The sequence below is a fragment of the Bombina bombina genome, chromosome 4 (assembly GCF_027579735.1).
Source record: "Bombina bombina isolate aBomBom1 chromosome 4, aBomBom1.pri, whole genome shotgun sequence".
Classification (NCBI taxonomy): Eukaryota; Metazoa; Chordata; class Amphibia; order Anura; family Bombinatoridae; genus Bombina; species Bombina bombina.
In genome coordinates this window covers 881,177,391-881,192,457 of record NC_069502.1, presented here as the reverse complement: position 1 = coordinate 881,192,457, position 15,067 = coordinate 881,177,391, and the positions used below count along the sequence as shown (strand labels likewise).

Below are 15,067 nucleotides of genomic sequence, written 5' to 3'. Positions count from 1 at the left end.
CTTTACTGTTTAAGGTGAAATCAATACATTTAGTACACATTCTCCTATGGGGCTCCACCATGGCTTTCAAACATAATGAACAAGTAGGTTCCTCTGTATCAGACATGTTTAAACAGACTAGCAATGAGACTAACAAGCTTGGAAAACACCTTAAAACAAGTTTACAAGCAATATAAAAAACGTTACTGCGCCTTTAAGAAACACAAATTTTCCCAAATTTTGAAATAACAGTGAAAAAATGCAGTTACACTAACGAAATTTTTACAGTGTATGTAATAAGTTAGCAGAGCATTGCACCCACTTGCAAATGGATGATTAACCCCTTAATACCAAAAACGGAATAACAAATGACAAAAACGTTTTTTAAACAGTCACAACAACTGCCACAGCTCTACTGTGGCTTTTTACCTCCCTCAATACGACTTTTGAAGCCTTTTGAGCCCTTCAGAGAAGTCCTGGATCATGCAGGAAGAAGCTGGATGTCTGTGTAATTTTTGCTGTGTAAAAAAACGCCAAAATAGGCCCCTCCCACTCATATTACAACAGTGGGAAGCCTCAGGGAACTGTTTCTAGGCCAAATTCAAGCCAGCCATGTGGAAAAAACTAGGCCCCAATAAGTTTTATCACCAAACATATGTAAAAAACGATTAAACATGCCAGCAAACGTTTTAAAATACACTTTTATAAGAGTATGTATCTCTATTAATAAGCCTGATAGCCGTCGCTATCACTGCATTTAAGGCTTTACTTACATTACTTCGGTATCAGCAGCATTTTCTAGCAAATTCCATCCCTAGAAAAATATTTTAACTGCACATACCTTATTGCAGGAAAACCTGCACGCTATTCCCCCTCTGAAGTTACCTCACTCCTCAGAGTATGTGAGAACAGCAAAGGATCTTAGTTACTTCTGCTAAGATCATAGAAAATGCAGGCAGATTGTTCTTCTAAATACTGCCTGAGATAAACAGTACACTCCGGTACCATTTAAAAATAACAAACTTTTGATTGAAGAAATAAACTAAGTATAAAACACCACAGTCCTCTTACGACCTCCATCTTAGTTGAGAGTTGCAAGAGAATGACTGGATATGGCAGTGAGGGGAGGAGCTATATAGCAGCTCTGCTGTGGGTGATCCTCTTGCAACCTCCTGTTGGGAAGGAGAATATCCCACAAGTAATGGATGATCCGTGGACTGGATACACTTAACAAGAGAAAAAGTATTAATATGAGTATTGTTTTTAATATTTAATAAAGCTTGCGGAGCTATCACCACTATTTGGTCTCCTAACACCTTGGACAGGAGATTTGATGTCTGATGACACAGATTATTTTACTGTTGTGCCAATGTCATTAAATGAAATGTTTCTGCCAGTGATGTAGACTGAGGTGTATTTAACTTGAATATACACAATTTTTCACATATTGCTTTAAACAAATTTTTAAAAAGATACTATGTAAAGAGTGATTTATATATTTTTTTTTTTTTTGCAGGTGAAAACGATGCTACATTTTCATGTAATGTGAAACAAACCGAAGAGCATTGGCTAAGTAATATGCCAGAAGCTGCAGTGCAGGAAATATGTGACAATATAAGTACTGGTAGGTGTATGTGTGTGATGTCACAGGGCACAGGTGAGCGGTGTGTGATGTGTGCAAGGAATGCTGGACACAGGTGAGTGCACGTGTGTCACATGTCTGAGGGGAGGCACGCAGGACACAGGAGAATTTACATGTGTGACATGCCTGAAGGAAGCAGGGCACGTACATGTGTAATGTGTTTGAGGGATGTAGGGCACAGGTGAGTGTATGTGTGTGACGTTTCTGTGGGACAAAGGGCACATGTGAGTGAACGTGTGTGATTTCTCTCACGTTTAGAGCCCCTATTCCGTCCAATAAAACACATAGATGAAAACTCTCCTATTAGTTCTTGCAATTGTGATATAACTTATATAGGGCTAAATTCAAAATACAGTGAATGTAAAAGACTGAAAACTGTTTCAGCGTAAGGGTATGAAATGTCTTAGGAGTGAGAAGGCATTGATGAGTTAGACAGAACATACAATTTTAAACACCTTTCCAATTTACGCCTATTATTTAATTAGCTTCCTTCTCTTGTTATCCTTTGCTGAAAGGTTTATCTAGGCAAGCTCAGGAGCAGCAAAGAACCTAGGTTCTAGCTGCTGATTGGTGGCTGCATATATATACCGATTGTCATTGGCTCACCCATGTGTTCAGTTAGCAACCAGTAGTGCATTGCTGCTCCTTCAACAAATGATACCAAGAGAATGAAACAAATTTGATAATAGAAATAAACTGGAAAGTTGTTTAAAATAGTATGTTCTACCTAAATCATGAGAGAAAATTTTTGGGTTTCATGTCCCTTTAAGTCAGTTCTTTGTCTTAAAGGGACATACATTGTATTTGAAAATTATTCAAAAAGACTAAAAGGAGTTCTTGTCTGATTACTTTGAAAACATACACTTTACACTAAAAATGCAAAATATTGGCTAGAGATAAAATGGTACAGCATGTAGTGTAGAGCAAGCAAACTTTACAAAGTCAATAAAAATTTATTAAACAATGATGATAGTCTATAGGCCGCCCGGCGTGTTTCAATTTTTGGGGCAACAGTTCTAATTTCCACCTCCCTATAGACCCTGCTTTTGTCTTTCGTACCTATCTGTTTCCTATTCTCTGCTCGGCTATGCTTTAAAATGAGAAGATGTGGGAGGGAATTTAAGCTCTTGTGTGGGTTCTCGGCCTCCTCCTAGTGGTGGGATATATAACCCACATGTTATGGAGCCCTATGAACTAACATCATTCTGAAAGAAAATAATTTATCAGGGAAGCATAAATTTATGTTTTTCTTCCCTGCATATCTTTAATATTTATATGAATATTTTTTATTAGATAGTGTGTATATATATGAGTGTAACACTTTAAAGGGACAGTCTACACCTTAGTCATCTTAAAGCCTTACTTTAGATTAAGCTGCAAATAGCCTCCTGCACCCTTTCTATATCATCCAGCAGGAACTGTAAAAGTTATTTTAAAATGGATATTGTTTCTGGCCACTTTGAAATGGCAGCCTTGCTCCACCCACTGATGACATTACGATCTGGGCTGCATTTAGGCATTCTGCAGAATAACATTGACAATCTGTTGAATCCAACTAGTGAGCCTTTTGTGATTGGATGCCATATGCAGCCCAGATTGTGGGCGGAGCTTGGCAGCCATTTCAAATTGGCCAGAAACAATATTCCTTTTAAAATAACTTTTTTTTTTTTTTTTACTAATGCATGATATAGAAAAGGGCGCAGGAGGATGTTTGCAGCTTAATCTAAGGTAAAACTTTAAAATGACCACTGTGTAGACTGTCCCTTTAATGTATTTATGTTTTTTTTTTTAATTATTAACCCTTTACATGAGGTCTTAACTCTCGCTAACCTGCCAAGCTCAAATTTAGTTTACTTGTAATACGCATGCAATTTTGCGTGGGGGTGATATAGCTTATCACATCCCGCTCTAACAATATCGTGCCACCTATAATCTAACCCTAACTGTGGTGGTTTGATGTTATTTTGGAAATTTGGTAAGAGTTGTTATCCTTTTGGTTTTTCCAGTATTGGGGTATTTTTAAGCCTTTGGAGCTAAACAATCCTTTTTATCTATATGATATAACAGAATTGCCTGAGTAATACAGCTAGCAGGAGAGCTGCAAATTATCACAGAAGGTGTTGTTGACACCTGATAAAGTGGCACCCATCACTTCAGTAAGATTCTTCTCTCAAGATTTTATATATTGCTTTGACAGACTACACCACCTGGGAGCCATTTTCTTTTTTGTTGTTGTTCTAGAACACTGGTTTTCAGTCCTCCCTAATAGTCCAGATTTTGAGGCTATCTGAACTAGGTGAAACAATCAGCTGATTAGTAAACATGGTTATTTAACTTCTATCATTCAAGGTAATCCTTAAAATCTGGCCTGTTAGGGAGGCCCGAGGACAGGTTTGAAAACCAGTGTTCTAGAATTATCCTTGTTTTAGCTACAAGCACACAAGCAGGAGTTGTAAAGATTAGTAATTATATTAACATTTTCTGTGAACACAATTTTAAAAGGTCTAAATACATTTAAGAAAAATAATAGGTAGAAAATTACAACATGAACCGCTTCAAGACAGAGTCAATTGTCCAAGTTCTGATCATGCAAAACAGTTAGGGCGTCACTCATAATCTAGTCCAAAATATTTAACAAACATTCCAAAAAAAGTCTATGGTTTTCCTGTGTCTACTTTTTTTTTTGTGAGCACATACACATTATACACTGTGACCTGCATCACATAAAAGGCTACTTTTCTGTACCAGGTTTGGGTTTTTTGCTGAAGTAGATATGGCTGTATGCACTGGTCAGCTAAATCTAATCCCCCCCCCCCCCCATGTTTTTACTGTACACCACAATGCACTTTGGTTTTTGGATCTGTGCATCCTTTCCCATCTCATACACAGGCACTGTAGTTTTATTGTGCATTGTTGAGAGCATGCACACTTCTTTTTTGTCGTTGTCCCGAAGGGCCAGTAGCTCATTGTGGCGTAAAGCTGATGTTGTTCCCCCTATATTTTTTCCATATGTCAGTTTCTGCGGGAAACCTGTGACTTTTTAGCACTGTGCCACAGGACAGGGTTTTAGAATATGTTTTATTTTTTTTCTGGTATAGAAGCTGTCCAGCCATAGATGGTACCCTTTGTTCAGCAAGGGTAGGAGGAGATCCCACACAATTTTGTCATTTGTGCCTATTGGATCTAGGTGGTTATCTTTTCCCTCTATAATGCGTAAATGCCCAGGTATACCTTGTGCTGCATTTTATTCTATAGTGTTACCACTTGGATGATATATATTACTTGAAAATAAATCTTCCCTTACATTTCATGATGGATTCATCAATAGAGATGTCCTGGCCAAGGGTGTAATTTTTTGAAGGATGGTTTATCAGGGGCCTTATTTTATATAGTCTGTCATGCAAGGGTCATTTCTGCGGGGGCACTGAGCATTATAGTTAAAATAAAGAAACCGCAGCAGCTGTTCATATCTTTCCCTCTTTATAATCCATGGGAAAAGAGGGGTAGCTATGGTTCTGATTCCAGTACGAATGAATGCTGGGTTTTTTCTCTATGCCCATTAACAAAGTCAGTGCCCAAAACGTTTTAATCTCAGATAGGTCAGAAGGGTGTCAGGTATTTTTTTTTACATACTGAGACTGTGGATTTTCTGACAGATACTGGCTGGCATATACATTTGTTTAAGCAACTATATTCTCAAACATGGTATCTGTCAGAAACAGGTTTAAATAATGAATTGGCTCACAAACTGTAATTTTGTTTGTGATGCCAGTAGTTGCTGTAAATAGGGGTATTTCAGGGACAGTTATATTTGGGGGTAGCCAATTTTGATCAGATGTTGCTGGATGGCTCCTTTTTAGTTGGTCAAAGGCAAGGAGCACCATAGCTAGATTCGTCACTCAGGGGCTCTGTATCTGATGGCGTAAGAGTTTCTCTATCAGATAAAGCAAAAAGGGTTTCACTCCCCGAATCTTGTACAGGAAGGGTGTAAGCCTCATCTGCTGAATAGTGTGCTACCATAGGGGATTTTTTTTTAGCAAACGGGAAAAGTAAATCCTTAAACCAAATCCCATTTCACGCCCCAATTCCCTAAAAAAAATGTTTTTAATAAACTTGAAATAAAAGGTAAAAAAATGGGAAGGATTTTGCATAAAGGGAGGCGATCAGAAACAGCAGGAAAGGGTTAACATTACTACTGTACTGATCAGGCTGATCACAGTAATAACACTGATCAGCAATGAAAAGCTTAATTTTACATATGTATATATTTATAAGTTTTGCTATACATACAAACTTTCCATAAGAGTAAGGATGTTTCATGCCGTCCTAACGGGACCAAATTGAACGGCGTGAATTTACTTCAGTGATTCCTGTGAGTCCTTAAAAAATGTACCTAGTGTCTAATAACCTACCCTTAAGCCAGCCTTAGCATGGAGCTGGGGAAAGGTTTAGGGATCACAGCTAGTCCCCTCCTTGTAGTAGACACTAAATTTAGAACAGTTAAAATGTTCACAAGATAAAATAATTATGTCATTAAAGGGATACCAGAATTTTTATCGTTTTAAAAGATAGATAATCCCTTTATTACCCATTACCTAGTTTTACATAACCAACACAATTATATTAATACACGTTTCATCTCTCTGATTACTTTGTTGTGAAGCCTCTGCAAACTGCCCCCTTATTTCAGTTCTTTTGACAGTATTGCATTTTAGCCAATTGGTGCTGACTCCTAGGAAACTCCACATGCATGAGCACAATGTTATCTATATGGCACATATAAACTAACACCCTCTAGTGGTGAAAAACTGTCAAAATGCATTCAGTAAAGAGGCGGCATTCAAGGTTTAAGAAATTAGCATATGAACCTCCTAGGTTTAGCTTTCAACTAAGAATACCAAGAGAACAAAGCAAAATTGGTGATGAAAGTAAATTGGAAAGTTGTTTAAAATAACATGCCCTATCTGAATCATGAAAGTTTATTTTGGACTAGACTTTAACAAATAACATTACTCCTATTGTGTTTCTTATCAACAGGTGAATTTACAAACTACAATAATCCTAAACCTGGTCAGAGTGCTGATGCTTATTTAAATCTTCTTCAAAATCAAAGACACCACATGGGAATTGTATGTTCTGAATGTGGGAAATGTTTTACCCAGAAAGCGCATCTTATTAGTCATCAAAAAATTCATACCGGAAAGAAAGCATTTTTATGTCCCGAGTGTGGGAAATGTTTTAGCCAGAAATCAGATTTTTATAGACATTTGAATATTCATACAGGAGAAAGGTCATTTTCCTGTTTTATTTGTGGGAAATGTTTTAACCGTAAAGGTAATCTTGTTGCTCATCAGAAAATTCATACTGGAGAAAAGGGATTTTCATGTTCTAATTGTGGGAAGTGTTTTACTCGGAGATCAACTCTTATTAACCATCAAAAAATTCATACAGGAGAAAAGGGATTTTCATGTTATAACTGTGGGAAATGTTTCACTCAGAAATCAACTCTTATTAACCATCAGAAAATTCATATGGCGGCAAAAGGGTTTTCGTGTTCTGAATGTGGGAAATGTTTTACTCAGAAATTAACTCTTGTTAAACATCAGAAAATTCATATTAAAAGAAATCAAAGCCTTTACGTGCAGAGGGACACATAGTTGTCACGCATACAATACCTAGTGCTGATAATGGCTACATGTCATCCTTGTGGGGGGCTCACTTTTGTAGTTATTTGAGGCCCCTTTTCCCTGTAAGCTACTATGAGGTGACCCAAATGTATTTGTTATTCTCAGGGGGATCCAGGGTCCCTATATATGTTTGAATAGCCAAGAAATAAAATGGGCATTTAAGTAGAGGTTCATGGAAGTAGGCGCCTTTGTGCAGTTATATAAATATACCCAAAGGTCTTATTTATATGTTGATAAACCCTTCTATGAAATGTAGGTACTGTTCATGGCATTATAGACAGGTGATCACTGAGCCAACAGCATTTCTTTAGGAGGAATTTAAATTGACCAGATGTATAGGTGTACTGGGTAAGCCCCTACATTAACATCAAAAGAGAAAGAGGCCTCCAAAAGCCCTTGTCTGGTTTAGAATAGCCCCTAGCCAAATAAAATGCATTGTGTTGAAATACAATCATTTCTTTCCTAAGGTATGGTGAGTCCACGGCGTCCTCAATTACTGTTGGGAATATCACTCCTGGCCAGCAGGAGGAGGCAAAGATCACCACAGCAAAGCTGTTAAGTATCCCTCCCCTTCCCACAATCCCAAGGCATTCTCTTTGTCTTCAGTGCAAGGAGGAGGTGAAGTTTGGTGTCTGTAAAAGATTTTTATTCACTCAAGAATTTATTATTTTTATTTTATTTATTATTATTTTGAAAGCCAGAGTAGGCTTGCTCTGATCTTTCTTGTCAAGACTGGGTGTAGCTGTACTCCACTTTAGTCTCTTCAGTAGGGCTGTGGTAGCTTTCAAGCAGTTAAGAACTTGTGCGGTGGGCCTCACTGCGTTTTCCTAACAGGTTGCTGCCCTTACATAGAAAGCCAGCGTAGGTTTTCACAGGTCTCTGTGAAGAGTGGCTTCCTCTCATACCAAGTGAGCTCCTCCTGCCAGACAGCCAGAGGTGCGGGTAATTCCCTTTTTTGTTTTATTATGAGAGAAACAGAATACTGGCACTAAAGCAGGTATTTGCGCTTTATTTTGGACTCGATTCCTGTATTACCTAACAGGATTCATTGGGCAGGGAGCAGGCACTGGGGCTTTGACATATAGGTGGCTCAGTAGTATTCCTTAGATATGATGATGTAACGGATGGGTCTGAACATGTCTCAGTTTAGAAATCTCCTGAGACATGTCACAGAGCGGTATTAAGTTAAAGTGTTTAATTATGGCCGCCGAGACCGCCTCTGTAATACTAGAGGGAGGCGGGTCCTTCTCTGAGGCTAAGCGCACGCTTTTCATTATAGCGGTGTGGCTGATAGCGGAAGTGGTCATGTTGCAACACGCTTCTCCAGAAAGTATCGGAGCTGTTAGAAATACACTGCAGGCTCCAGTTTTTCAGCGGATTACGAGTCCGGAGTGCAGGTAGGCACCTCGGTGACATCGCTGAGGTGTAGAGTAGCCTGTTTTTAGAAGTTCATAAGCCTCAATTACGTTTTAGAGTTTTAGGCATTAATTAGCTCTCAACTTTTGGCAAATTTAAGAGGTTATATTGAACCCTGTTTAGCTGTCTTTTTTTTCTTTCTTTTTTTTCTTTTGGGAACGAATTCTCTTAAAGGGACAGTATTAATAGAATTTTGTTTTGTTTTTGGTTTCATTTGTTAATTGCAAGATGGGCCAAGAGTCTGTGCCTCCTGCTGAATGCAAGCTTTGTCTAGATAGCCAAGTTGAACCCCCTTTGCCTTTTTGTTCTGATTGTATTGAGAGAATATTAATGTACAAAGATAGACTTTTTGTTACTGAGCCACCACTCTCTCAGGTTGATGCTGCTCAGGCAATGCCGCAGCTTTCTCCTCAAACGTCCCAAGCCTTAACACATTCAGTGCCCTGCGGTTCCTCACAATCTCCTGGAGGAGTATATTTGCATGCAGAAACAGCGGCCCAAGTATCCTCGGCGGTATCTGAGGCGTTAGTTGCCATTCCCATGCTTCAGGGAAGTCGCAAGAGGAAAATTAGAGAATCAGATAGTAAGGTTTCTGATCCAGTCCATGCTAACCAAGTTGCTCTTTCTCATAAGTCTGAAGAGAAAGATACTTTGGTAGCCTCTGAGGGTGAGATCTCAGATTTGGATAGTATAATTCCTTCTTCTGATGCTGAAGTTGTTTCCTTCAGATTCAAGCTTAAACACCTTCGTGTTTTGTTAAAGGAGGTTTTGGCTACCTTGGACAACTCCGATACCCCTGTCGTTGTCAACCCTAAAAAATCTAGCAAATTAAATAGATAATTCGATGTTCCCTCCTTTGTGGAGGTGTTTCCTGTGCCAGACCATGCTACGTAGATCATTCCCCGGGAATGGGAGAGACCTGGAATTCCTTTTTCCCCGTCTCCGGTTTTTAGAAAAATGTTCCCAGTGGCTGACTCCATTAAGGAGTCATGGCAGACGGTACCCAAGGGGCGATTTCTACCCTGGCTAAGAGAACTACTATTCTCATTGAGGATAGTTGCTCTTATAAGAACCCTATGGACAAGAAGCTGGAGGCTTACTTAAAAAAAGATGTATATTCATCAGGGTCTCCAATGGCAACCGGCAGTGTGTATTGCTACTGTGACAAGTGCGGCAGCCTATTGGTTTGACACTTTGTCTGAGTCTCTTCAAGCTGAGACTCCTTTGGAGGAAATACAAGATAGGATCAAGGCTCTTAAGTTAGCCAATTCCTTTATTACTGATGCCTCTTTGCAGGTCATCAAGTTGGGAGCCAAAATATCTGGTTTCGCAATCTTGGCACACAGAGCGTTATGGCTGAAGTCTTGGTCAGCAGATGTTTCCTCTAAGTCTAAACTTTTGGCGATTCCTTACAAGGGTAAGACCTTGTTTGGGCTAGGTTTGGCGGAAATTATTTCCAATATCACAGGCAGTAAAGGATCTTTTCTGCCACAAGATAAGAAAGACGAATAGGTGGAAAGGACGTCAGAGTAATTTTCATTCCTTTCGTAACTTCAGAGGTAAGTCTTCCCCCTCTTTGGCCAAGCAGGAACAGTCCAAGCCTTCTTGGAAACCCAGTCAGTCTTGGAACAAGGTGAAGCAATCCAAGAAGCCCGCAGCTGAATCTAAGTCAGCGTGAAGGGTTTGCCCCCGATCTGGGACCGGATCAAGTGGGGGGCAGACTCTCTGTTTTCTCAAGCATGGATACGGGATGTTTCAGATCCGTGGGCTGTGGACATAGTATCCCAGGGTTACAAATTAGAATTCAAGACCGTTCCTCCCAGAGGCAGATTTCACCTCTCAAGATTATCTGCAGACCAAATAAAGAGGCGTTCTTGAAATGTGTACAGGACCTTTCCCTTATGGGAGTGATAGTTTCAGTACAAGAACAGGGTCTAGGGTTCTATTCCAATCTGTTTGTGGTTCTGAAAAAGGAGGGAACTTTCAGGCCTATTCTAGATCTAAAGTGTCTAAACAAGTTTCTCAGAGTGCCATCCTTCAAAATGGAGACTATCTGTTCCATTTTTTCTTTAGTGCCAGAGGGTCAGTTCATGACGACCATAGACCTGAAGGATGCATACCTCCATGTTCCCATTCACAGGGATCATCACAAATTTCTTAGATTTGCCTTTTTGGACAGAAACTTTGTGGCTCTTCCTTTTGGCCTTGCCACAGCTCCCAGAATTTTCTCAAAAGTCCTGGGGGCTCTTTTTTGGTAGTGATTCGGTCTTGGGGAATTGCAGTTGCGCCTTATCTGGACGATATTCTGGTACAGGCGCCATCTTTCCAACTTGCAAAACCTCACACAGAGATCTTGTTGTCTTTTCTTCACGCTCACGGATGGAAAGTGACATGTGATGTGCACTGTACACCAATATAGAACATAATTTGGGTATGAAGGCCATTGAATATTATCTGGGCCAAGATGAAAATATGTCAGAAAAACAACAGAACTTTATTCTGGAATGTATATGTTTTATTTTAAATAAAAACTACTTCAAATTTGAAGACAGCTTCTTTCTACAGATCAAGGGAATGGCTATGGGCACAAGGTTCACACCTAGTTATGCTAATTTATTTATGGGGAGATTTGAGAACCAAGTATTGGATAACTCTCCTTGGGGTGCTCTATAGACGTTTCATTGACGATATGTTCTTTATTTGGAAAGGGGATTTGGACCTGTTGAATTTATTTATAGAAGACCTCAATGACAATGACTTTGTTCTAAATTTTACGCATGAATATAGCTATAATAAAATCAGCTTTTTAGATATTGAATTAGAAATTATGAATGGACAAATTAAGACATGGACGTATTTTAAGAAAGTGGATTCCAACAATTATATTGACTCAAATAGTTGCCACCTTGAAACCACGAAAAGAAATATACAAAAGGGGCAACTTTTGAGGATTAGAAAAAACTGTACTGAGGTAGAAGAGTATGAAGAGCAATCTAAGATTTTAGTGAATAGATTCAAACAGGAAGGCTATGATAAGAACAAAATTGAAAAACTAGCAGAAGAAATTAAAGGTATAGATAGAAAATCCAAGATTCATTTATAAGAAAGCACAGAATCTTAAGAATCTACTGGCACCAAGCGAATATAAAAAGAAAAATACTTCAATGTTCGACCAAGGGATTAAAGATCTTGAGGGAAATAAAATTTAGCAATAAATTAAAAAACATTAGATCACCAAAAACAGGAAGAGACTTTAAAAATATGGAATTATACGCTGTACGGATGTAAATGTGATATATCTCATAAAATGTGATTGTAATTTAATATTTTTAGGTCAAACAAGCAGGAAACTCAAAGATCGTATTAGAGAACATATACTATGTATTGAACATAATAGACAGGATACTGCACTCTATAAACATTTCTATGAAGTACATCGTGGAAATGTTAATAGTATGAAATTTTGGGGTATTAAAAAAGTAATGCAAGATGGGAGAAGGGGTGATGTAGAGAAGAAACTACTAGGTCAAGAAGCGGAATTAATATTTAATTTTGGGACCCTATTTCCTGCAGGTCTTAATAGTGAATTAGACTTAAACCATTTATTCTGAATCAAATAAACAATATTACACATATATAGGGAGATTGTATAGACTTATCAACTGCCACGGATGGAGGAATACCTAACAAACAGACAAATACAATATAGACCCAATGCCTGAAAAGTATATATGCCATTCGAAATTTACATTTTTATATATTTATTTTTTAGATAATTTTTATGTTCCCATTTTTCATCCTATTCGGTGCTATATACAAGGAAAGTTTTAATATATCCTTTATAGATTATTTGTTGATAGAACTAGGAATATTAAAAATTGTTAGTCCTTAAAATTGTTAGTCCTAATATGAGGAGTAATATTTATTATTGGGGTAAATGATATTTATTGAAATGAGTCTTAATATGAGTCTTCACGTTTTTTTTACCCTCATTAAGGTTATAATAATGTATTGGAAGTTATGACAAAGGTGATGCTTCAAAGTGTCTGGAAGGTTTATAGGAACACTTCATCATGATTTTGCAACTTGTATTATATGTACAATAAAGCGTTAACAACATTGACTTTAAATAGAGGAGGAGCTGAGGATACAAACTATCTTGACAAAGGCTCTGTGGGAGCCGACACGCGTTGATCTTGTCCTTAGCTTCACTGATTGTGAAAAGAGCCCAAAAATGGTCTGAGAATTGCTTGAAAAAGTGCTTGAGCATTTGTCTACGGCCATAAACGCAACACCGGCAATAAACTTTAACAGGAAGGAGATCGTGTGTATGGTAATAAACTACCAAAGATTGCTGGTGGGGCGATAGGAGTTCATCAAAACTACAAGTTTAACCATTTGAAAAGTGCGCGCACTAGATGACCTGGTAATCAAGGAGCTGATTGGCGGATAAACAATTCCGGGTAAATCCAACCGCCCGCTCTAACGAGAACCGCTGACAAGCGGTGCCAAGGAATCGACCTAGGATTACTCAGACTGTATGAAAATATACAGGTACCCTTTAATATTCTGATAAACAAGGTGACGACAAAGAGGTACTATCCATTTTACTTTGGGCTATATGAACTTATCTTTTTATTCTATTAGTCGAAAATCAACTTGCAAAATCGGATTGGCTCGTATTATAGAGCATTAAATGTACATTTGTATTAATAATATTTCCTTATTGTGTGTGTTATTGTAATTAATGGTGTGTTAGAACATACATAGTGGAACTGAGTGTATATTTAAAATCATCAGATAACGATTTTTATTTTCGTTTAGACCACATCAGTGGCTATTATTATCCATATTTTAATATTAGCTGTGAATTGATTATTAGCTGTGAATTAATTGTCAGCAGATTGCAGTCAAAATAATAGAATTAAGACACCGGTGTCCATAGCATTTTGTAATTTTGAGAGTATTAAATGTATATTTAAACCGTGTATTTTATTCATTACTTTTTAACTACTTCTAGTTCTGTATCGAATAAATACTCATGTTAAAAGAGATTGGGATTTTGGATCTCTTTGTATAAGCACATTTACAATAAATAGGTGCAATTTTGAAATAGTAACATTGTTTATGGCCACATTTATAACAGTTCAAAAGTAAAGAACAGACTGCCTTTGGGCGCCTCCCACACCCCCATTTTTTCATTTACATTGAATTTGGGAAAGAGTTCACTTGTTCCGGCCACAAGGGTGGTCTTTCTAGGAACAATTATAAATTCCCTTTCAATAAAGATATTTCTGACGGAAGTCAGAAAAGCAAAGATTTTTTCCTCTTGCCTAGCTCTACAGTCTGCTGTACAGCCATCCGTGACCCAATGTATGGAGGTAATTGGTCTGATGGTGGCTTCCATGGACATAGTTCCTTTTGCCCGATTCCATCTGAGAGCTCTGCAGTTATGCATGCTCAGTCAATGGAACGGGGATTAGGCAGACCTGTCTCAGAAGATAGTTCTAGATCAGACGACAAGAGACTTTCTTCCATGGTGGCTGTCTCAAGAACATCTGTCTCATGGGACATACTTTCGGAGACCCTCATGGGTGATTGTGACCGTGGACGCAAGCCTGTTGGGCAGGGGACTAGTCTGGGATGCTTTGACAGCGCAAGGACTTTGGTCTCAGGAGGAATCTGCTCTCGCCATAAACATTTTGGAGTTGAGAGCGATCTTCAATGCCTTGATGGCTTGGCCTCAACATTTGGCCTCAACTGGCCTTAGCCCGATTTTATCAGGTTCCAGTCTGACAACATAACCTCAGTGGCTTACATCAACCACCAGGGGGGAACTCTGAGTTCCTTAGCCATGAATGAGGTGGATCATATTATTAAATGGGCAGAAGCTCACCATTGCTGTCTATCTGCCATCCACATTCCAGGAGTGGACAACTGGGAAGCGGATTTCCTGAGCAGACAGACTTTTCATCCCGGGGAGTGGGAACTCCATCCGGAGGTGTTCTACAGGTTAACCATCAAATGGGGGTACCAGAATTGGATCTAATGGCATCTCAACAGAACACCAAGCTTCCAAAGTACGGTTCAAGGTCAAGGGATCCTTCCAAAGTATGGTTCAAGGTCAGGCCTTCCTGATAGAGGCTCTGGCAGTTCCTTGGAACTTCAAGTTGGTGTACCTTTTTCCCCCGTTTGCTCTCCTACCACGAGTGATTGCTCGGATCAAGCAGGAGAGAGCTTCTGTGATTTTAACAGCTCTGGCGTGGCCACGCAGGATCTGGTATGCAGACCTAGTGGAAATGTCGTCTCTACCACCGTGGAGACTCCATCTGAGGAAGGACCT

General features: G+C 38.8%; 1 protein-coding gene across 1 annotated transcript in view; it reads left to right on the top strand.

Annotated features, from left to right (window-relative positions):
• LOC128657424 (oocyte zinc finger protein XlCOF7.1-like) overlaps window positions 1-7,787 on the top strand; it is a 30,639-nt gene extending 22,852 nt beyond the window's left edge. Inside the window, exons 11-12 of the mRNA XM_053711776.1 lie at window positions 1,496-1,603; window positions 6,659-7,787. Of these exons, the coding sequence (XP_053567751.1) occupies window positions 1,496-1,603; window positions 6,659-7,278 (728 nt within the window). The 3' untranslated portion in view covers window positions 7,279-7,787. The remainder of the gene's footprint in view (window positions 1-1,495; window positions 1,604-6,658) is intronic.
• Window positions 7,788-15,067: the final 7,280 nt, after the last annotated feature.